Below are 23908 nucleotides of genomic sequence, written 5' to 3'. Positions count from 1 at the left end.
ATGTATTATCGACAAGTGCCTAAAGGGAGTGCCTTTAGTATTCATAAAAATAGTATTGTATAAAAATATATTGAGCTGAATGACCTAGCGCACACAAACATTTGCAAATTCTGGCCCTCATTCTTTTAAATGTCTTCTACAAAAATGGAATCGGGTTCTCCAGTTCGTTTGTGTGTTTTAGTCATCAGCACTTGCATTTCCATAGCCTTAGTAGCTGAGTTGTGCTGCTAAAATCATCAGCAGTTACTTGCTGTGAGTAACAATCAATCAGCATGCAGAACAAATGACTCCCTATGGCCTAAGCCATGCAGTTAGGTATTATTATTATACAGGATTTATATAGCGCCAACAGTTTGCTCAGCGCTTTACAAAATGAGGGTAGACATTACAGTTACAATACAATTTGGTACAAGAGGAAACCGAGGGCCCGGCTCGTTAGAGTTTAGCTAGGTGATGATAATTTTTATTTATTTCGGGTACTTATATAGCATCGTCAGTTTACGCAGTGCTTTACATATATATTGTACATTCACATCAGTCCCTAACCCTCAAGGGGTGTACAATCTAAGGTCCCTAACTCACATTCATACATACACATATTAGGGCCAATTTAGACGGGAGCCAATTAACCTACCAGCATGTCTTTGGAGTGTAGGAGGAAACCGGAGTACCTGGAGGAAACCCACGCAGGCCCAGGGAGAACATGCAAACTCCAGGCAGGTGGTGCCATGGCTGGGATTTGAACCAACAACCCTAGTACTGCCAGTGCTAACCATTTAGCCACTGTGCTGCCCATAATGAATTGGTGGCACAATTTATTTCAGCTGTTCACTATTGTCTATATACCAAAGGGGCCAATGTTCCAACTATTGATGATCAGTTGCTACCAGTTTAGTAGCTTGACTGAGCTACTAAAAAGCATCCGTATAGCTGCCTTTGTTTGAATTGTGGCCCAGTAGAAAATGATTGTAGATTAGTGCACAGCAGGACAACACTGTGCTGGACAATTTATCAGTATTTGACGCAAATGTGTAAAAGTCACTTGATTTTCTTTAGCATAATTATTCAAGGTGCAACTGCAAAAAAGTGTTTCAGAGTTCCTTTACTGCTATCAGTTTATTTGTGACTTGTATTACAATACAAATTGTATTTTTACAGGCGCTACTACTCTTAATGTAGTTCAGATGTAAATGTACATTTCACTACTCCTCATCTGCTTGCACATCTGTCTTATTTTCTTCTTACTTCTTCCCCATCAGGTCCACTCACCTTTAATTGACAACAGTGGGTGGGCTTTGTAATGGTATGGGACAAAACAAAGAAAGGAGCTTTGTGACAGCAGGAGAAATCTGTGGTGGACAGGCAGACATAGACTATATTGTCAAAAGTATTGGGCTGCCTACCTTTTACACACGCATGAACTTTAATGGCATCCCAGTCTTAGTCTGTAGGGTTCAATATTGAGTTGGCCCACCCTTTGCAGCTATAACAGCTTCAACTGTTCTGGGAAGGCTGTCCACAAGGTTTAGGAGTGTGTCTATGGGAATGTTTGACCATTCTTCCAGAAGTGCATTTGTAAGGTCAGCCACTCGCAGTCTCCGCTCCAATTCATCCCAAAGGTGTTTTTGGGTTGAGGTCAGGACTCTGCAGGCCAGTCAGATTCCTCCATCCCAAACTCGCTCATCCATGTCTTTATGGACCTTGCTTTGTGCACTGGTGCGCAGTCATGTTGGAACAGGAAGGGGCCATCTCCAAACTGTTCCCACAAAGTTGGGAGTATGAAATTGTCCAAAAATGTCTTGGTATGCTGACTGTTTAAGAGTTCCCTTCACTGGAACTAAGGAGCCAAGCCCAACCCCTGAAAAACAACCCCACACCATAATCCCCCGTCCACCAAACCTTACGCTTGGCACAATGCAGTCGGGCAAGTACTGTTCTACTGGCAGCTGCTAAACCCAGACACGTCCATCAGATTGCCAGACAGAAGCATGATTCCTCACTCCAGAGAACACGTCTCCACTGCTCTAGAGTCCGGTGGTGGCGTGCTTTACACCACTACATCCCACGCTTTGCCAATAACAAACAGAAAAGTCTTCTGTGCACTGGTGAAGTAGCTTGGTTCACAAGAAATCCCATGGAGAATCACTTCAAGCCTTGCTGCGCTCTAGGACAGGGGCTGTCCTGTAGCAACTAGAAAGAAACGGGGCATACCAGCCTAGTGCATTATCCAGAGAAAGTTCAGTAAAAACTACTCAAGCATAAAAGATTACATGCTCATCATGTCATTCATCCATAGCCAAATGGAACCATAGCCCAGGAACAGGGGAACCACGCCAGGGTCCTAAAATGCTAATGCGTTTTGAAGGTAAGTCGTTCTTTCTCGGAGCCTAACTCTAAATTGATCACATAACCTTGCTTATCCTATTATGGGAGGGGTCTGCTATCGGTAAAACTAAATTGGTAATAAAAATATATATATTATATATTGTATGGAAAAATAAATATATACGTGTACATTAATATTCCCCTGTATGGACGTGCCAGACTGTATGGATAACAAATGGAGATGCCCATCACCCCAGTGTGTGAGCACGCTTGTTAGAAAATACAGGCTTGTCTATTATTCCATGTAATACACTTTTATGAAAGAGAACCGCTACCGCTCATAAGCAGAGCTTTTGTACACATTAATAGTGAAACTGAGGGATCGGTGTTTATCAATGTACTGTATATAGACACGTGGGGATTTTTAGGAAACAATGGCAAATTGATACTCAGTCGCAAACATGCAAAGGGATCAAAAATACCCTAAACATGGGGGTTATTCAGAAACCATAACAAATGGGAATTTCCTTGTAAACATGCAAAGGGAAAAATATCTGATAGATATTTAGTTATAAGCGTGTAAAAGGAAATAATGGCAAAAGGGGTTTAGGTAACAAATATGAAAATGTTGACCTATAGATAATTATATCTGCCATTTAGAAACCAAGTAGTATCCCTATTGCTTTCTATTTAGTAGGGAAGGGGAATCCATAGCTCCCATGATGTATGAATGATAAACACAAATATGTAATCATATATAAGTAATTTTACAGTACAATTCAATAGGAAGCATCGCGTTGATATATATTGCAGTTATAAACAGAATTAATAGTGATCGTGTGTGTGTGTGTGTGTGTATATGTGTGTATATATGTATGTGTGTGTGTGTATATATGTATATGTGTGTATATATGTATGTGTGTAATTCCGCTGGAGGATATACTAGGACACCCTATTGGTAAGATAAGGTGTCATCTTTTATAAAGCTTATTTTTATATTAAAATCTATCAATTATTTATTTGGTCACGGATAAGTGGCATGATGAGCGTGTAATCTTTTATGCTTGTGAGTAGTTTTTACTTTATTACACATTCTCTGGATAATTCACTAGGCTGGTGCGCCCTCCATCTCTGTTGATCTGATGCTTTGCATTGCACTTGGTGTTGTAAGGCTTGGATGCAGCTGCTCGGCCATGAAAACCCATTCCATGAAGCTCTCTATGCACTGTTGTGCTAATCTGAAGACCACATTAAGTTTGGAGGCCTTTAGCTATTGACTTTGCAGACAGTTGGCGACTACTTTATGCTTCAGCATGCGCTGACCCCGCTCTGTCATTTTATGTGGCCTACGTGGCTGAGTTGCTGTTCCCAGTTGCTTCCACTTTGTTATAATACCACTAACAGTTGACCGTGGAATATTTAGTAGTAAGGCAATCTCACGGATGGACTTATTACACAGGTGGCAACCTATCACGGTACCACGCTTGAATTCACTGAGCTGAGAGCGACCCATTCTTTCACAAATGTTTGTAGAAGCAGTCTGCATACCTAGGTGCTTGATTGTATACACCTGTGGCCATGGAGGTGATTGGGACACCTGAATCCAATGATTTGGTGGGGTGTCCCAATACTTTTGGCAATATAGTGTATACACTATTTGTAAAAAGCTGTAGTGATTTTTCCAAACAATGAAAAATTGTACCACTCAAATGGTGCGCAGCCCCCCCCCCCCCCAAACCTGTTAGTTGGATCAGCATGTGAATAGATTGGTGCAAGACACAGGATCAGCTTGTCAGGCTTTAGTGGACTTCAGTAAACAAAATGGTGGCTGTCTGAATACGGACACTAACTCCGTCTCGTAAATATAAATGAGATGGGTAAAAGATGGCTTCAGCCCCTGTAGAGAACTGATGCATTTTGCCCATTTTGGGGCTTAATCATAGAAGTTCTCTATTGGTGGCAAATGAGCTGAAGCCATCTTTTACCCATCTCATTTTATGTTTGAGACAGGGAGTTGGTGTCTGTGTGCAGATGGCCACCATTTTGTTAACGGCTGCGGTGATTACCGCAAAATTATAGCACATTTATTCTATGAAAGATTTGGGCAGGAAAATGCCACATTCATCATAACTGGGTCACATTTTAGCATTGCATCAGTATTGCTATTGCCAATCCTGTGACTACAGTGATAAATGTCCCATAGTGTATACCATGCTTCTCTTAAGTGCCACCCCAACACTCACACGTACTAGACAAACGCCTGACCATAGGCTATTCTATTCTATCAAGTTTAGTTCTGCTTTGCAAAGCCAGGGAGGATTTTTGATCATTGATGACAATAGAAAAGGCTCAAGGATCTCTCATATCTGGTGACTTTTGTGTTTAGTCTGAAGTAGAATTGTGATGACTGCATGTACCTCGGTAAATGTGTTTCTCATCTTCATTAAGTCATCTTGGTAATACGTGTGCCCAGTTATTCCAATCATGCATGACCTAGCAGCTTGATGTTTTGAATCTGGTCCATCGTACCTATTACTGAGCTCTGTGCCCAGTGTGCAGGGTTTGTAAAACAGGCATTTATAGTGATGCCAAAGTGTGTATGTATGTGTTGTGTTGTGTGTGTGGTGTTTTTTTTTTTTTTTTTTTTTAAATATAAGACTTGACTTTTGTAAAAATAATTGAAGTAGGCATAGTAATGGTAGATATGCATTGCAGAGCACTCTAGTAGCACTTCCTGACATAGAAAAGCATTCATGGGATGGTTTATGGCATGTTGGTGGTTAGCTCTTTAGTTTTCTTTGTATAGCTTGTCTTATTCGCAGCACGTTTTATACTGCTTTAACCACCTCCCGCCCACCGTGTAAGGTAATGACGGGTGCAAGGCAGCTCTCTCGTTCAGGGAGGATGTCATATGATGTCCTCCCACTCCAACTGTGCATGTGTGGCTCCGGGAGCGCGCAGCGCGGCGATCAGTGGTGCGCTGTGTCCGTCTGACACAGCGTATCACCGATCAACGGAAAGAGCCAAAGATGTTGGCTCTGTCATGTCATCAGCTGTGTCCAATCACAGCTGATCGCATGTAAATAGGGAAATGCTGGCTATTGGCGTTTCTCTCCTCATGAGCTGTCACGCTGACAGCTCAAGAGGAGAGCTGGTAATCGGCATTACTCAGAGGGGACTGATCATCGGGCACTGATGATTAGTACACCCTGATGATCAGTGTAGCCCCAGCAGTGCCACCTGCCAGTGCCCATCAATGCCACATATTGGTGCCTACCAGTGCACATCAATGCCACATATCTGTGCCCATCTGGGCTGTCTTTCAGTGCTACCTATCAGTGCCGCCTAACCGTGCCACCTATCCATGCCATATGAGTGCTGCCTTTTCAGTGCCCATCAGTGATGCCTGTCAGTGCCACCTATCAGTGCCCACCACTGCAGCCTCATTAGCGCACATCAGTGAAGGAAAAAAACTCACTTCTTTACAAAAATGTGTAACAAAAACCAAAACGTGGGTTTTTTTTTTTTTCTTCAAAATTTTCAGTGGTTTTTGATTTGTTTAGCAAAAAATAAAAAACCCAGAGGTGGGTACCACCAAAAGAAAGCTGTCTCAAAAAATTGCTAAAAATTTCATATGGGTACAGTGTTGCATGACCGCACAATTGTTATTCAAAGTGTGAAAGCTGAAAATTGGCCTGAGCAGGAAGGGGGTATAAGTGCCTGGTAGGCAAGGGGTTAATAAATAAACTCAAATGTGATGCCAACAAAATGTTCTCCTATTGTTGCTGCCTGACTTCAAGTTGGTTGGCTGCACAAAATGTAATCTTCCCAACCTCCAGACCTATAAACCTCTCCAGCAAGCTTTAGTTACATAGTCTAAAAATACATGTAGATGCTTCTTCACCAGAGCAGTCGCTTCCATCTTTCCTGTTGGACTCTGTAGGTCTTGCATGTGACAAGGGGCCTGGATGTCTCGTGTCTCTTACACATTTTCCTTCAGGCGTTGCAGCAAGATGCCAGGAATGCTTAGTTACTTCTTGTACTTTTACTATTTATGTTTCTAGTAGATGCATGCCATTGTTTGGTGCTTCGGTGCTGGGCTTGTGTCCATGAAACATAATGCTGCATTTGTTGTGCTTTATACTAATGTTCAGCTTCTTGTATTCTGCTGGGTTTTGTTACAATGCTGTTGTATAGTGACGTTCGCTGCCATTATTCTCTTATTGAATCTTTGTAATGCAGATTGTCACCAAAATAGTTTTGTTGATGGTTGTGGTATCATTTTTAAGCCACCATGTACAAAATTCCAGCACTGGCTAGTCCCTTAGGCAGTTTTCATGTAATTTGGCGGAAAACAGACATGCTAGTGTGCACGGAGCCTTAACCCCTTCACACCCGATCATCCCGGCGTGAAGAGGAGTTCCTGCGCTGGGAGGCGGACGTGGCGGGGCTTAGTGTCATGTGGCCGCCATGACCGTCACATGATCGCAAAATGTCCCGATCAAAAGAGCTGACCGTGAGTACCGCACATGTGCTGGGAGCACATATGTTTTTTGTTACATGAACGCAAATGTGCGGCCGCTCGGTGTCTAGGCCCAGACGCTGGGAGGTCGCACATTTGCGTGCGGCTGGCGTGAAGGGGTTAATGTTGTCTCTGCTTAGTCACTTTGCAGCTTGCCTTTGTACTTATTGAAACAAGTATATACTGTAGTTCAAAAGCTAATCTTGTTCAGTCCTCATGCACACAGAACATTTTTACAGCGGCTGTTTCTGGCTTTTGATGATTTTTTTCTACAGCTAGTAAACCCCCCAGCATGTTATCCTAAGTGTCCATGCACACAGACTGTAATCAATGTTTCTTTGGCTGGGAAAAAAAACCCAGGACTAGTGGGTTTCTAGAGGTGTTTTTTTTTTTTTTTTTTTTTAGCTGTAAAAACACTCTTAACACGACAAACTGGCGTTTTTGGACTTTTTTTTTTTTTTTTTTTTTTTCTTTAAAGCGGCCCAACACTAATGCAAAAACCGCTGAAAAGCTCATGTTTTTAATGTGACTTTACATGGGACAGGGTTGCTATTCTAACCCCTGACTCTACATCAGTGGGGGTGGCTGTGGTAAAAACATGCCTCAAATATGGGGTTTTACCGTCTCCCAAACGGAGCTCCCATTCAAAAACCCTGATTGGCTGTCATGAAAAAAAAACGGTATGGAGGAGGCAGCAGCAGCAGCACCCCCTGAATGGCTGTTAGCTGCGCCTGCACCGATGTCCTAAATGTGATCCACCGCAGATGCAATGCAGGTGTAAACAAGCCCTTGGCCCCTGTTCACACAGCCTTGACGTCATGTGACTTGTGACACCATAAAGTTGCATAACCAGTCAAAATGCATTTATTTCAATGGGTGCAGTGACAAAAGGTTCTTGCACTACTTTTCTGCGACTGCAATGGGGCAGAACTGGCAGGAGCTGTGTGTACTGCAAATGGGGGGGGGGGGGGGGGGTTTGAATAGGAAGTAAGCTGTGAATACAATGATGGAGAATCGTATACAGACAGGTTCCCTTACTTGCCACCGCTAGATGTCATTGCCTTTTTTTTTTTTTTTTTTTTTAAATGCAATTGCCAGTTTTTTTTTTCTCCATCACTTTATAGCTCCGAGAAGGAGCTGTCATTCACCCCGCTGCTAAAGTAAACAAAGGGGCGGCATTATCCAGTGACCCTGCAACTTCGTTTACTTTAGCAGCAGAGTGAATGACAGCTCCTTCTCTGAGTTATACTGTAAAGTGAAGAAGAAAAAACTGGCAATTGCATTTTAAAAACCGGCAATGACATTTACCGGTTGCAAGTGAGGGAGCCTGTCAGTTACACCACTCCCTCGCTGTATACACTGCTTCCCTCCTGCCCCCTCCTTGCAAACACTGCACCTACCCCCTCTCTCCTACAAAGAGGATTTGCGTAGACATTTTGGTTTCGGCACCAGAATTTTCATTTGTGCACCACTAGGGGCGGACTGACAACTCATGGGGCCCCCGGGCAATAGGGGATCATGGGGCCCCTGTGTCCTTGCCCAAGCTCAAAAAAAACTATGAAAAAGGTACCAGGGGCATCTCATGGGGCCCCCTACTGACCTCGGGCAGTGCCCGAGTTTCCAAATGGTCAGTCCGCCCCTGTGCACCTCTAGTATTTACACCTATGCTGTTCCGAATGGTAAACTGGATCTTGATACATATTTGAATTACAATTTCATTCCAGTGAAAGCGTAACTTGCTTTTACATACAATGCCTTGAAAAATTATTCATACACCTTGAAAATTTTTGGCACGTTACAACCAAAAACATAAATGTATTTTATTGGGATTTTAAGTGATAGACCAACACAAAGTAGCACGTAATTGTGAAATGGAAGGAAAATGATAAATGGTTTTCAAATTTTTTATTTTTTTTACAAATATCTGAAAAGTGTGGTGTGCATTTGTGTTCAGCCCCCTTTACTCTGATACCGCTAGCTAAAATCTAGTGGAACCAATTGCCTTCAGAAGTTACCTAATTAGTAAATAACCACCTGTGTGTAATTTAATCTCTGTATAAATACAGCTTTTCTGTGAAGTCCTTAGAGGTTTGTTAGAGAACATTAGTGAACAAATGAAGGCCAAGGAACACACCAGACAGGTCAGGGATAAAGTTGTGGATACGTGTTAAAGCAGAATTGGGTTAAAAAAATCCCAAGCTTTGAACATCTCATGGAGCACTGTTCAATCCATCATCCGAAAAATGGAAAGAGTATGGCACAACTGCAAACCTACCAAGACATGGCCGTCCACCTAAACTGACAGGCCGGGCAAGGAGAGCATTAATCAGAGAAGCAGCCAAAAAAAAAAAAAAAAAAAAAAAAAATAAAATCAGAGAAGCAGCCAAGAGGTCCATGGTAACTCTGGAGGAGCTGAAGAGATCCACAGCTCAGGTGAGAGAATCTGCCCACAGGACAAATATTAGTTTGTGCACTCCACAAATCTGGTCTTGTGGTCAAGGGGTATGAATACTTTTTCAAGGCACTGTACTTATCCATAGTTGTCTATTTGTAAATGCTTTCTTTGACATTGGAATTTATTTGGCGTTTTCTACAGAATCAAGTTGATAAACTGGTTTTTGTTTTTTTTCTCTTCGATTTTCACTGGAATACAGTCCTTGTGCAGTTCTCCAAAGCAGTCCCATGATTATGGTGGGCCCAGAAAAGCTTTTTATGGGTGCTTCTATAACCATTGCTGCAACACCCAATCTGGCCCCCCTCCATCTCCTACAAAAAAATTAAGGAAACTGTATCCCTTTCAAAATGTTTTAAATTCAAAAACAATTCCAGCAGAGTAGCTAAAACACAGTAGAAATGTCAACACGAACCATTTACTCTGCAAATATGTATTGTTCATCAAGTCTTGTGATTCACCCATTTCTTCTATGATGTTGGGTAGTAGAACTACTCTTCAAAGTCAGCCTGATGATTCTAAATGAAAAGAAAGTTAAGGAGCACAATGCCTCTAATGTCTACATTTCATGGTGTAAAATGAGGACCCAGTTTAGATTACAATGCTCATTTATTGTCTCCGGAAAATATGTAGCAAAAAAGGGAGCACCTAGGGGTGCTTCAGACTTGCATACGTTTTTTAGTGCTCAGGGAACTCTACTAGTTGAACTTGCATTAGGCCTTCATATTTATAGGCCACTAATGAGGCAGGAAGGGGATGGAGCAGAGCTCTCGGATACAAGATCTAGTCGTGATTTGCATAATATAATGCTTTGGCTTTGTAGACGCTATAAATTCGCCATATTTTTCTTGCCTGTAACTTTCTAGCACTTAATTCATCCACATATTTTAGCTATGTCTAGTAATTCCATACTTCTGCCAGCTTCTTGCTGACCAATACATCACTACAATAGGACCTGTTGAATGACGCATGCACACATTTCATTAATGATTACAAGCCTTGGGAAGTTAATGGCTCTATGAAATATGAGACAGCCAAGAGGATGCAAGAGTAAATGCACTTACCTCCTAGTTGTTGCCTCATTACAGCTCTCCTGAAACTGTTCCCTTCTGGGGAATGGAGTGGATGTCTGATGCAGGGCACTGGGATTGTTGAGTAGATGGTTATAAAGTGGGGCTGTCATGAGGAAGGTGGATGTATGCTACAGCAGTGTAACAGCCATTTGAATCTGCCAGATGGAATGCCTTTGCAATACGTGTCTGGCTGTATGGCCTTATAGGCTAGCTGGGGTGAGAGGATTACTTGAGAGGTCTCATGATGGGTAAAAACAGTTTCTGCATGTCTCCTTGCTGCATATATAGCTGTTTGGATAGCCTTGCCCTTTATATGTAGAACAGATGTGCTGCATGGATATGATTTCTTTGGTTTGTGCTAGAAAATCCAATTAATGTGCTGTTGAGTTTTGAACCGGATAGAAGTATACGCTTTCAAACTATTTAAACATTAATACCTTCCTTTCCTTTTTCTATCTGTGCATTATTTGTGATGCAGAAAGCTGATCTTTTTTTTTTTTTTTTTCTATATTGCAGGATTTCCAGGCAGAAGTTGTTCCCCATCGTTATTACTTGAGGCAATGTCTGTTCCTTCACAGCTCCTCTTTCCTCTCATAAGAAACTGTGAGATTGGCAGAATATGCAGCTCCATGTGTTACTGCCATCACAAGCGTCTCTGCTGTCGATCTGCTTACCAGTCTGTGAAGCCCAGCCGATGCTTTGCAGATGGCAAGTTTGCGTCAACATTTTGCCGGCCCAACTTGCATTGTGCCCAATTGAGGAGATATGTAACTACACCACAGAGATTTTACTTGACTCCTCCTCAGGTCAATAGCATCTTGAAAGCCAATGAATATAGTTTCAAAGTGCCAGAATTCGACGGTAAGAATATCAGTTCTGTCCTCGGTTTTGACAGTAATCAGTTACCGGCGAATGCTCCAATTGAAGACCGAAGAAGTGCTGCCACGTGTTTACAGACCAGAGGCATGCTACTTGGTGTGTTTGATGGTCACGCTGGTTGTGCATGCGCTCAGGCAGTTAGTGAGAGACTGTTCTACTATATTGCTGTTTCATTGCTACCTCAGGAAACTCTGCTTGAGATTGAACATGCTGTAGAAAGTGGTCGGGCGCTATTGCCAATTTTGCAGTGGCACAAGCATCCAAATGATTACTTTAGCAAAGAAGCTTCCAAACTGTACTTCAATAGTTTACGGACCTATTGGCAAGAACTGATTGATCTTAATGCAGGTGAGAGCACTGATGTCAAGGAGGCACTGATAAATTCCTTCAAGAGACTTGACAATGACTTGTCATTAGAAGCTCAAGTAGGTGATCCTAACTCCTTTTTGAACTATTGGGTCTTACGAGTGGCCTTTTCAGGAGCTACTGCATGTGTGGCTCATGTGGATGGTGTAAACTTGCATGTGGCAAACACAGGAGATAGCCGAGCCTTGCTTGGTGTCCAGGAGGAAGATGGCTCTTGGTCTGCTGTAACCATGTCCCATGACCATAATGCTCAAAATGATTCAGAGGTGAAACGTCTTAAGACAGAGCATCCGAAGGAAGAAAAGACTGTTGTGAAGCAAGACAGACTCTTAGGATTGCTCATGCCTTTTAGAGCTTTTGGAGATGTCAAATTTAAATGGAGCATTGACCTCCAGAAACGTGTAGTTGAATCGGGTCCTGATCAACTAAATGATAATGAATACACAAAATTCATTCCTCCAAACTACCACACGCCACCATACTTATCCGCAGAGCCAGAAGTCATATATCACAAGTTACGACCTAAGGACAAGTTCCTTATTCTAGCCACGGATGGTCTTTGGGAGACTATGCACAGGCAGGATGTTGTGAGAATTGTTGGAGAGTACCTAACTGGTGTTCACCATCAGCAGCCTTTAGCAGTAGGAGGCTACAAAGTCACCCTGGGACAGATGCAAGGCCTTCTTATGGATAGGAGGGCCAGAATATCGTCTGTGTTTGAAGATCAAAATGCAGCTACACATCTTATACGACATGCAGTGGGCAATAATGAGTTTGGAACTGTTGACCATGAGCGATTGTCAAAAATGCTTAGTCTTCCAGAAGAACTGGCACGGATGTACAGAGATGATATCACAATCATAGTGGTGCAGTTTAATTCTCATGTCATTGGAGCATATCAAAACCTGTAAGCCTACTAGGTTAAGCATCTCTATCTCCGCTTAAACATACAAAGAGTACTGTTCAGACGACCCATGGGAAGAAGTATTGTCTCACCCCTTTTTTTTTTTTTTTTTTTTTCTGTACATGGTTTACGCCAGGGGTGCTCAACCTTCCAAAGAGCAAGGGCCACTTAAGTGATTTGGTAACCAGTTTCTGTTCACAATGAACTACAGGGTTTTACTGCCCCCCCAAATGGCAAATGTAAGCCCTTAATGTGCTGAGCTCCCTATAAGGCTGCTTTCACTGATGCACTGCGGTTTACTTTCTGAAAGTGCACCAAAACTTCAGCATTTTTAGGAGTTTTGGTTTGCTTTCAGAAAGTGCACAAAATCCACAGCATATAATAGAAATCTCTGTACATGCAGTTTTCCTACAGGTTAGCTGCACTGAGCCACTGTGCTGCATTTGCGGATCATTGTGAAAGCAGCCTAATGACACTATTATAAGTGCTAATATGCCCTTTTCAAAAGTGCAGTGTATGTGATGTTTAATACACTTACCTTTTTTGCTTTTCCAGCTTCTGCTGGCATTGCCCTCCAGGCTGCTACAAATGTCCCAGAGAAAGTGTACTTGGTATCACTCCACCTGGAACAGGAGCCAGCCTGCTTCCACCACTTCTGGCTCCATGCACTCCTGATGCTCTGGGGTGCGGGTTGATAACCTGTTGATCATAATCTGGGCTTTCCGACCTAACCCCCCTCATCCGAAAGCATGAGGTCGCGGGCCACGGCAGAGGGCTCCGCAGGCCATGGGTTGATGAGCACCCCTGGTTTACATCATTTTATGGTCCAGGCTTGCCTGCATACTATGCACCTTTCTGTGTTGGAGGGTAACGTTAAGATGATCTTATGGATCATTCACTTGTAGGGTATGTACATCTTTTTCCTGTGCTGTTGCCCTGTAGTGTACTTTTGCTATTTGGTGCCGCTTCTTTTCAGAGTGCCCTAGGATCCCCCAAAACCCATGGTGCTCTGATATGCAAAGATCCACTTCAGCCAAGAAGCCTTCAGTTTATGTCCCCAACTGAGACCAACAGCATTGGTTCACATAATAGCCACTGCATGTTATCAACGCTCATAATTGCGGTGTATGTACATACCCTAACCTTAATGTTTTGCAGGTTTCCAAGTTGTGACATGAAGTATTTTAGGATTGTTTTATTTACTTAATGCATGAAGTTATCTTCTACTGTTTGCACGGTAGTCTGTAGAGGATTCCTTTTAGCTGTAGAGTAGCATGGAAGCAGGTGGATGAAGACACAAGATTTTCCTCTGGAGTAGCCCTAATGCTTTATGAAGCTGATAAGTTTCAGATCATCCTTGTCTGCTTTTGTCATAATTGGTGTCAGACATGGTACTATTTTGGGAGATAATTCACTCAACGGCTCCTTCCAGTGTGACAAAGAATCTGTCTACTCTTCCCCTAAGCAGCAGGTAGGCATACGTTGAATCTGGCAGACTGCTCAGTGATGGGCATGCCTATCAGGTACCAGATGTTTTTATGAAGGTTCCATTAGTTATGGTGAATGCAGCAGTAATTTTATTTCTACCATGGATAAGAACGTTTGCTGCACTTGAGTTGTTCTTGGACCTCCAATGTTTGTGATATTTTCTTTGCTGCATATAAATTCTAGCTATATCACTGTGGCAAATGGAAGATCTAAACCCCAGGATCAGGAGTTTATGCTGCCCGATCACCTATTTGAACCAGCCCTCAGAAGTTGAGGAAAAAGACAGAATGTCAGGAGTACACAAGTCAACGCTTTCTCCCATGCAAGCCAGGAAACCTGCATCTGATTGCTATAGAAAACAAGAGCTGTTAACTCTCTGCCTTTTAATCCCTATTCTTACCTACCAACCAACCAGTCTTCATGTCTCTGTTTAGTCACATGTCTGATGTCTGGGTAGTGGATGCATACCATTTTTCTAGATGTCTGGGTAGTGGATGCATACCATTTTTCTCGATGTCTGGGTAGTGGATGCATACCATTTTTCTCGATGTCTGGGTAGTGGATGCATACCATTTTTCCAGATGTCTGGGTAGTGGATGCATACCATTTTTCCAGATGTCTGGGTAGTGGATGCATACCATTTTTCCAGATGTCTGGGTAGTGGATGCATACCATTTTTCCAGATGTCTGGGTAGTGGATGCATACCATTTTTCTAGATGTCTGGGTAGTGGATGCATACCATTTTTCCAGATGTCTGGGTAGTGGATGCATACCATTTTTCCAGATGTCTGGGTAGTGGATGCATACCATTTTTCCAGATGTCTGGGTAGTGGATGCATACCATTTTTCTAGATGTCTGGCTCATCATTTGAGATGAAAAAGTTGGTTTGATGCAGATAGGGCAACTCTTACATGATTTGCTTAACATGAACTTGCAGCAAACGCTGGCAAGTACATTACGTGTGTGTGGGTTTTTTTTGTTTTTTTTTTGTCTTCATGTGAGCAATTAGGCTAGCACTCTCCCCCATGTATTTAGTGGGGGGTAAAGTTTAATAGAAGATAAATCCTGAAGACCTATTGTGCAAGACTGTTGGAGATGTGTAGACGTCACCCACAAAGTCTCACACCAGGTAGTTGCATTCATTGTAGGGCCTGATGAGAGCACCATTTGCTCCTGCTAAATGAGCGATAGGTTACAGATTGTGTTTTATAGAGGGCCGTGGCTGTACCACACCTTTTATTAAATGGATTTAGTCTGTCTCCTTTCCACCTCCCTCTATAATGATTCCCATGTGGATGTGACATTTCAATGAGCTGCCATCCTGAGCGCTTAGAACCTCGACACACTAAACGGTTGTCCAGCACAGACTGGGAAAGGTAACCAGTAGAGATGACTGTACTCCACTGGTCTCTGCAGTGTTTGGTACATATGTTTATGGCTCTGCTGCTGAAAGGATAAGTTCACCTTTTAGAATAAAAATAATAAATGCACATTTTCTTGCAGGTAAATGGGATGTGCGAGCAAGCAGATGTACCGACAAAATGAACTATCATGGTGCTTCAGTTGTGGTAGTTTGAGGACTACTTGACTACATTTCTAACTCTCCCGAAATGCCCCTATAGCGTTAGACAGGCGTTTAATGAGCTTTCGTATGGGCGTTGTACGAGCATTAAAAATGCTCCCCAAACACCCTAAGCGCGATTTTAAAGTGTTTTTATAAGCGTTAACACCACACAACAAATGCCTATAATAAACGCCTGCCAGGTGTTTGAGGAGCGTTGACATAGACTTGAATGGGAGGCATTGAAAGGCTTTAACTCCTGACTCGACATGAGGTTTCACTTTTGACATGCTAACGCTTCATGTTTTGCTAATGTGAACAGCACTGTGTGCTGCCCATAGTATCATTTCCATAGGCGTTTGAGGAGCCCCTCAAACGCCTGCTTTCAAAGCTAGTGTGAACTGAGCCTAAGGCTGTTGGGACTGATGATTGACAGGTGACTGTGAATGAGTGATGCAGCCTTGTGGGTGGAGCCCCGCAGACCATGTTTTTTTAAATCTGACAGGGTGGAGAAGATCCCCAATTAGCTGTCAAAACAGGGATCAGGGAGAGTGGGGGCCCTTCTGATTGTAACATGTTATGAAAGGTGAACTTAACCTTTAAGAAAATTTGCAGCCCCTCACTGGAAAGGCTACAGAGACACTTGAAGGGCTACAGTCCTTCACCACACAGGAGCAATCTACAAGCAGGTCCTGAAGAACTCAAGGTATTGAAGCATGTAGCTAAGTATAAAGCCTGGTTCGCACCTATGATTGTTGCAGTCTGCTGCAGGAAAAAAGTCCCTTAACCTTGCCAAAAATGGAGCAGCTAATAAATGCATCAATGTGAATGTGCCCCATAGGAAGCTATGTGAAATGGACTGTAGTGTGTTGCTGCAAATAAGCACTAAAAATGCTTGGGTGTGAACCAGGCTTTTAAGCCCAGGGAACTTGCATTTTTAGGAGACTGAAACTGCCAAATTTTATTTTTTTTTTCCTCACCTCAAATATTTTACAAAAAGGCAAATATTTACCTTCACATGACCACTTGCTTAGTGAATATACTTCTCTAGAAGCTTGCCATGTTCAGTTTTATATATTAAAAAATGATGGACAAATGCAAACTGAAAAGTTATTTTTAATAACATTCCGAAATGATGTATCGCTTTTGTTGCCTGAACACAATCTAGTTTAAAAAAAAAAAAAAAAAAATGGCTGTATAACACAGGCCCATGAATAACTTGGTGTTCGTGTAATGTCCCAAATAAATGTCAAAGTTCAATTTTTTTAGTTCTAATGTAAACCTGTACTTTGACCTGGAATACTCTTGTAGATGAGTTACATCAGAGTGAGGCATCTCTTTATCAGCAGTCACTTAGAAAGTACAGAAGCCATTGGATCAGCATGACGACCAGGGAACTAGAATTTAGAACGTTTTATATTGGCAGCTGCTATACTACTCAGTAGGTTCCTTTTTTAGGACAGGGGTCTTCAAACTTTTTAAATGGTCAGTTTACTGTTTTGCAGACTGTGGCCAATGGGAGTAGAAAATGCCCCCTCATTCGTTTTTAGTGTAAGTAATCTAGTGCCCTTTTGTTGGTATCAGTGGTAATAGTGCCCCATTGTAAATGGTGGGAGGAATGGCACCCCATAATTAGTGGCAGTTGTGGAGGGAATGGTGCCCCAAGGGCTGGCTAGAGGCAAGCATAGGGTCACATCTGGCACCAGGGCTGCAGTTTGGAGACCACTGTTTTAGGACATCATATAATTGTTCAGCAGTATGTATGTATACAATTTTTAAAGCCTTTGTTCATATCAAAGCTACCAAGTGTGTCATTTTTGCCTTTTTGTTTCTGTCTCTTTGACACTGTTAGTAGGACTGTTACCTTGCCTGGCCAAATACAAATTGTATAACCCACTAGTTTATGTGCCCACCAACACTTGTGGTCACTAAATCCCTATAAAACGGATATCATAATCCTGGGTAATGTTTTTTTGTTTCAGAATAGCCAAATAGTTTTAAATGCGGTGTTTTTTTTTTTTTTTTTTTTTTTTTATCTCTGTACGCTTTCCACAGCGTAAAGGCATCCATTTATGGCCGTGGAGTGTATGTGTATTACGTTCAGATGCACAGCTGTACTCCCAACTACAAATGCAATTGCACCCTGATCCAGTGCCCCCAAATGCACAATTTATTAGTGCCATGGTCCTGCTTTCACTCTGAAGACTGTGGGCAATGCTTTTATTAATGGAAGTGATAACTGCCCTGTTTTCACACAAGTGGCGTATTTTTTTTTTTTTCTTGTCAGTACTGGTAATTTTATAGAAATTTTTTATTTTTCTCTCTTTTGGGGTTTAGTAACACTTTGAGCATGCAATATGTTAATGCCCCATATGGCATGTGTTAAAGTGTTGCAGTAAGGTAGCCTATTATTATGAATGAATGCATTAAGGGAGGGGGGAAAAAAAAAGGAACATGATTTTTTTTTTTTTTTTTTTTTTTTTTTTTGACCATGCAGCACACCACAATACATGCATGGTATGCTAGTTGTGGCACACTGGAAAGCATTGTGCTTGCGATGAATGGCACCGCATGTAAAGCGGGGTTATTGCCAAAGTCTGCTGCTGCAGTGCACATGTGTGAATGGGTCCTGAAAGTCTTAAAGGAAACCTGTCAAGACACAAATAGTGCTGCTTGGATGACTTGATTTTATAAATGCTAGCTCTGGACCTGTCATTATCTTTCTTCAGTACTTCTGATTTGGATAAAGCATGCAGCTAGAGAACTTGGGAGTCCTGATCATAAAGAGTAACTCGGCTCTTGCTGTGGAAAGAAACGGAGCCCTCTGAGTGATCATTGCATGTACATTGCAGGGATTTTGACAATTTGTAGAAATTCTACTTTCCTTTTTTTTTTTTTTTTTTTTTTTTTTTTTTTTTTTTCCTTGCTCTGAAGAAATTGCTGTTTTTCTTACAATGTCCTTTGCAGGTAATGTTAGAGTCTCGGTTTATTATCGGCTGGTGCACTGTTAATAGTTGCAGGGACTGCATCCCTTTTAGAAGTATTAAACTCTGGTATCTTGGTGGAGACTTCTGGGAAAATCAGTGATCCAAACTCACAAGCAGGAAATTACATTTCTGGGGGAGTTCTGTATGTCCATTATGTACAGAACACTTCCAGGTTTTATAATCGATTACAGCATGTGCAGATTAAAAAGGGAAGGTCATTTTTAACAACCTTAAAGTATTCCTAAACCCACAACCATAAAATTGATCTGTATATGAAGTAAAGTATGCTTGTTATACTCTGTGGAATCTAAGGGGTTAATCCTCTGCATTATGTGAAAAGAATGTTTGATCCTCCCCTCCTTCCACAGTCTCCAATGCTTTGCTGATAGTACAGAGCTCTAGGAGACGCACATGCTCAGTTTAGTGTGCATTACTAAAGTATTTTTACTGATGTCACAAGACTATTTACTGCTGATGAGAGAGGGTATTTAGCAGTTTATATTTACTAAAATTGCATTTTCATGTTCTGTGGGAGACCAGATATACTGAATGCAGGGTCCTGAGTTTAGTAACACTTTAAATTACAACATGGTTAGTGTGGCAATTTTGTTTTTTATGAAAGTGGAGTTACCCTTTTTAAGGGCTGATTCATGGTTTTATGGTCTGTTGTGATTCATTAAGGCAGTCCTTTAATAATGGACTGTCATAGATCCACAATATACCAAAGATCACACATGACCCTTTTTTTGGGAACACACTACAGCTTGGCAGTTGTTACTACCAAGGCAAAGGTTAAAAGATGGGTGGGGTGTGCAAATTATTTATTTTTCTTGGGCTGATCAGTCGCTCTTCTTTTGCTGAAAAAACATGCTCTATAGACCAAGCTAAAGTGCCAGATTTTAGCCAAGAATAGGCTTTATAAACACTTTCTGATAGCTGGTCCTTATGCAGATTTGATCTCATGCTAGGGCCTCTCTGAGGCTTGTGTAGCAACCTTTGTAAACATGATATGAGTGTTTGGCTGCATAAACTGCTCCACAATACCAATAGATGGCCAAATTCTGAAGGCTCTCTGAGTAAATGCTTATACAGATTTATACAGTCTTTATCTCCTACCCATTTTGATTCTTAATTCTTGATGCCCTGACTGGAGAACAAACCTTTCCTTCAGTCCACTCACCTTTTATTTAAACCTAAAAATGTCTTCCATACAGAGGCATGCAATATCTGGTGTTTTTTTGTTTTTTTCCTAGTCTCCCTTCCCTTTTTTGTGTGTTTTCTCCCTCTAGAGATAAGAACCGAAAAGGTACAATAAGGAGCTGCATTGCCCTCAGGTAAGTACACTGCTCAAAAAAATTAAAGGAACACTTTTAAAACGCATCCGATCCCAATAGTGAAAAATATCATGCTGGATATCTACTGATATGGACTAGGTAATGTGTTAGGAACATAAGGATGCCCCATCATTTGATGGAAATGAAAATTATCAACTTGGAGGACTGGATTCAAAGATGCCCCAAAAATCAAAGTGAAAAAATGATGCAGCAGGCTAATCCATTTTGCTGAAATTTGATTGCAGCAACTCAAAATGATACTCCAGTAGTTTGTATGGCCCCCACGTGCTTGTATGCATGCCTGACAACATTGGGTATGCGCCTAATGAGACAACGAATGGTGTCCTGGGGTATTTCCTCCCAGATCTGGACCAGGGCATTACTGAGCTCCTGGACAGTCTGAGGTTCAACCTGGTGGTGTCACCTATTGGTTTAGATCAGGCAAGCGTGGGGGCCATTCAGTGGTATCAATTCCTTCAGGAATTGCTTGCATACTCTCGCAACATAAGGCTGGGCATTGTGCACCAGGAGGAACCCAGGACCCACTGCACCAGCGTAGGGTCTGACATTTGGTCCAAGGATTTCATCCCGATACCTAATGGCAGTCAGGGTGCCATTGTCTAGCCCAGGGGTGGGCAAACTTTTTGAGTTGAGGGCCGCAATGGGTTCATATATTGGACCCGGGGGCCAGACCAAGAGTAGATGAATGATGTGTATGTGTCATCCATAGTAAGTATAGTAATATTCCCCCATAGTAAGCATAGTAATTAATCCCCCATATAGTAATTCATTCCCCATATTCCCCTGTGTCAATTTACTTACCTTTGCTCTGCGCGTTCCTCTCGCCGTGTTCCCGCGCCGTTCCGGTCTTCAGGGCGGACTGTGAGAGAAGCCTAGCTCCCCTCACGTTCGTCACGCTGCCCCACCTACACACATCCTGACAGCCAATGTATCGCGCTCCGCGGGCCGGATTAAAAGGTCCGCCGGGCCGTAGTTTGCCCATTGCTGGTCTAGCCTATAGATGTCTGTGCATCCCTCCATGGATGTGCCTCCCCAGACCATCACTGACTCACAACCAAAACTGTCATGCTGAACAATATTATGGGAAGCCTAACGTTCACGGCTTCTCCAGATCCTTTCACATCTGTCAGGTGCTCAGGGTGAACCTGCTCTCATCTGTGAAGGGCACAAGTGGCAGACCTGCCAATTCTGGTGTTCAATGGCAAATGTCAATTGAGCTCTATGGTGCCGGACAGTGAGCACAGCGCCCACTAGAGGACGTTGGGCCCTCAGGCCACTCTCATGAAGTCTGTTTCTGATTGTTTGGTTAGACACTGAAACCAGTGGCCTGCTGGAGGTCATTTTGTAGGGCACTGGCAGAGCTCATCCTGTTCCTCCTTGCACAAAGGAGCAGATACCAGTCCTGCTGATGGGTTAAGAACCTTCTACGGCTCTGTCAGCTCTCCTAGAGTAAGTTCCTGTCTCCTGGAATCTCCTCCATGCTTTTGACTGTGCTGGGAGACACAGCAAACCTTCTGGCAATGGCATCCTGGAGGATTGTGCCATCCTGGAGGAGTTGGACTGCCTGTGCAGGTATTGCCTCATGCTACCAGTAGTGACACGGATCCTAGCCAAATGCAAAACTAGTGAAAAACAGAAAAGATGAGTAGGAGAAAAAATCGGTGGCCTCCACCAAAAAATCCATTCCTGTTTTGGGGATTGTCCATCTAGTGCACCTGTTGTTAATTTCATTAACGCCAATGCAGCTGAAACTGATTAACAATCCCTCTGCTACTTAACTGACCAGATCAATATCCCAGGAGTTTAATTGACTTGATGCTATACTCTGATTAAAAACTTCCTTTAATTTTTTTGAGCAGTGTGTAAGCGATTTGTCGAAGAGGGTACGGGCTGTCTAAGCGGTCATTTGTAAGAAATTGGGGATCAGAGTACCTGCTGTCTTCTCCCTATTGCGTACAAAGCCCTGTTCTATGCCACTACGTGTTCTAAGTTCTTGGTTTGAAATAATAGAATTTTGAAGTTTGCTTTCCTCGAGATTAAGATTATTATTATTATTATTATTTTTTTTGTCTATGGCATGGTTTGTAATGCTTTTTTGATGTAGCTGTTTTCAAAACTTTTGATATATAGGCTTTCAATGTATGCGTATGCCGGGAAGAACCCCTACTTTTAGAACTGATCTTTTGTACTGGCCTGGAAAAAAAATGCAATAACTTTCATTTAATAGCAATGTAACACTCCATTTTTATATATGTATTTGTTGAAAACTATATTACTTTTGTTACAATCTATCAACACCCATAGGCTTATTTGTAAGGCAGCACAAAGAGTGTATGTGTGTGAAATATATAATAACCTGCTGGTTACCGCTTTGTTACAATGAAGTTTCATCCCTCCTCCAATTTTTAATAAATATATATATATATATATATATATATATATATATATATATATATATATATATATATATATATATATATATATATATATATATATAAATTTTTTTTTTTTTTTTTTTTTTTTTACCAGGACCACAAGCTGTTATCAGATCTGCAGGGGAATGCTGGTATTGCAGCCTAGCATAGAGATATGAGGCTCTGTGAACTCCTGTATATCTGAAAGGTTGACATTGGTCTGTTGTGCAAATGTAAACATTGGTGAGTTGAAGTCATACAGTTGCCAATGAGTGGGGACATCTCAGAAGTAGTCGTTTACAGTGTGTGGGGAGGAGCCTTTGTGTAATGACACTAACCACGTGTATGCAGCTTTTCAGTCTGCTAGAATCAGATGATGCAGAAAAATGAGGTTGCCATCTCCTCCAGTGAGCTATGTTCTCATAAATATTTGTGTCACATTGTGTCTACCTTATTAGCGTGTGGGGACACAGATGCATTCTAGCAAGGTATGGCCCAGAATGGCAAGGCATAATAGAATTTTTAGCACAGCAAATTCCGTTTTAGCCAAAGTGTTCTGACACTGTTTCACAGAAATCTGTGCTGTTCATCAGTATGCATTGAATACTTCTTCTGACACTATACAATCTACAAGGTTCTAAAGGTATTTAACAGCATGTCTAAGTAGACGTCTGTCTTTTTGCTCTGTAAAGACCGGACTATTGACGCACATAACTTATTGGACTTTTTGGGACACCGTAGTTTAATATATTAACGTTGTAACTTTTAATTACCAGGGAGAGTCTGTACTGGAGCCTGAGTTCTTTGTTTTAATAGCACATATTTGTTTTTATATACAAAGTCATATCTGAACTGTTACAGTATTTAAGTTGCATTTATTATTGTATGTACTAAATGTAGTGTATATGCTGTAAGACAAAAATATTCTCATGTTTAGTGTATATATAACTGCTTGTATTATTAAAGCTCTATGCTAAAAACACATTTTTAATGTTTTTTTTCTTTTGTCATTTGATTAGGGATATGAAGTTTTGCTTAAGTATTTTACAACCTGCATTGTATTTTTAGGGAATTTTGGTATGCCTAAACTCTTTTCATGCTCCACTGTGCTGTGTTCTTTCCCTGTTTGTATGTACAGGGAAACTACATCTCTGCTCTTTTGCATCCTTACAATTTTTGCTCTGTCAATTATTTATTTGGTCTTTTTTTTTTTTTTTTTTTGTGTTTCTGGGGTCATCCACCCAGAAATGGTTAGAAGTGGAATCTGTTCTCAACTTAGTTTCTGCCACTAGGCAAGACATAACTTTTAGTGGTTTTCTCAGTTGTCATTCTCAATTATTTAAATATCTAGCAGGACCTCAAGAGATGTAAAACGGTCAGGTGGAGTAAGTGCCATTCACATATATGCGGTTGACCCGCATCCAATCCATATGACGTGAAATACCATTGCTTCCTATGGTGCCTGTCCGGTGCACAGCCAGGTCAGTGCAGTTTTACAGAGTCATGTCTGTCTGATTTCTGAGCATTGGCTTCAGGTTCAGGTGTGGATTACAGGCTATTGACTTCTATGGGAACCGTTC

General features: G+C 41.7%; 1 protein-coding gene across 1 annotated transcript in view; it reads left to right on the top strand.

The window, feature by feature from the left end:
• PDP1 (pyruvate dehydrogenase phosphatase catalytic subunit 1) overlaps positions 1–23312 on the top strand; it is a 31934-nt gene extending 8622 nt beyond the window's left edge. Inside the window, exon 2 of the mRNA XM_089666899.1 lies at positions 10889–23312. Coding sequence (XP_089523025.1) covers positions 10889–12528 — 1640 coding nt within the window. The 3' untranslated portion in view covers positions 12529–23312. The remainder of the gene's footprint in view (positions 1–10888) is intronic.
• Positions 23313–23908: the final 596 nt, after the last annotated feature.

This window comes from Staurois parvus, unplaced genomic scaffold (assembly GCF_062004578.1).
Source record: "Staurois parvus isolate SC_StPar_1 unplaced genomic scaffold, SC_StPar_1.0 ptg000052l, whole genome shotgun sequence".
In the NCBI taxonomy this organism is placed as follows: Eukaryota; Metazoa; Chordata; class Amphibia; order Anura; family Ranidae; genus Staurois; species Staurois parvus.
Note: the sequence above shows the minus strand (reverse complement) of the source record. Positions and strands in the feature narration are given on the sequence as shown.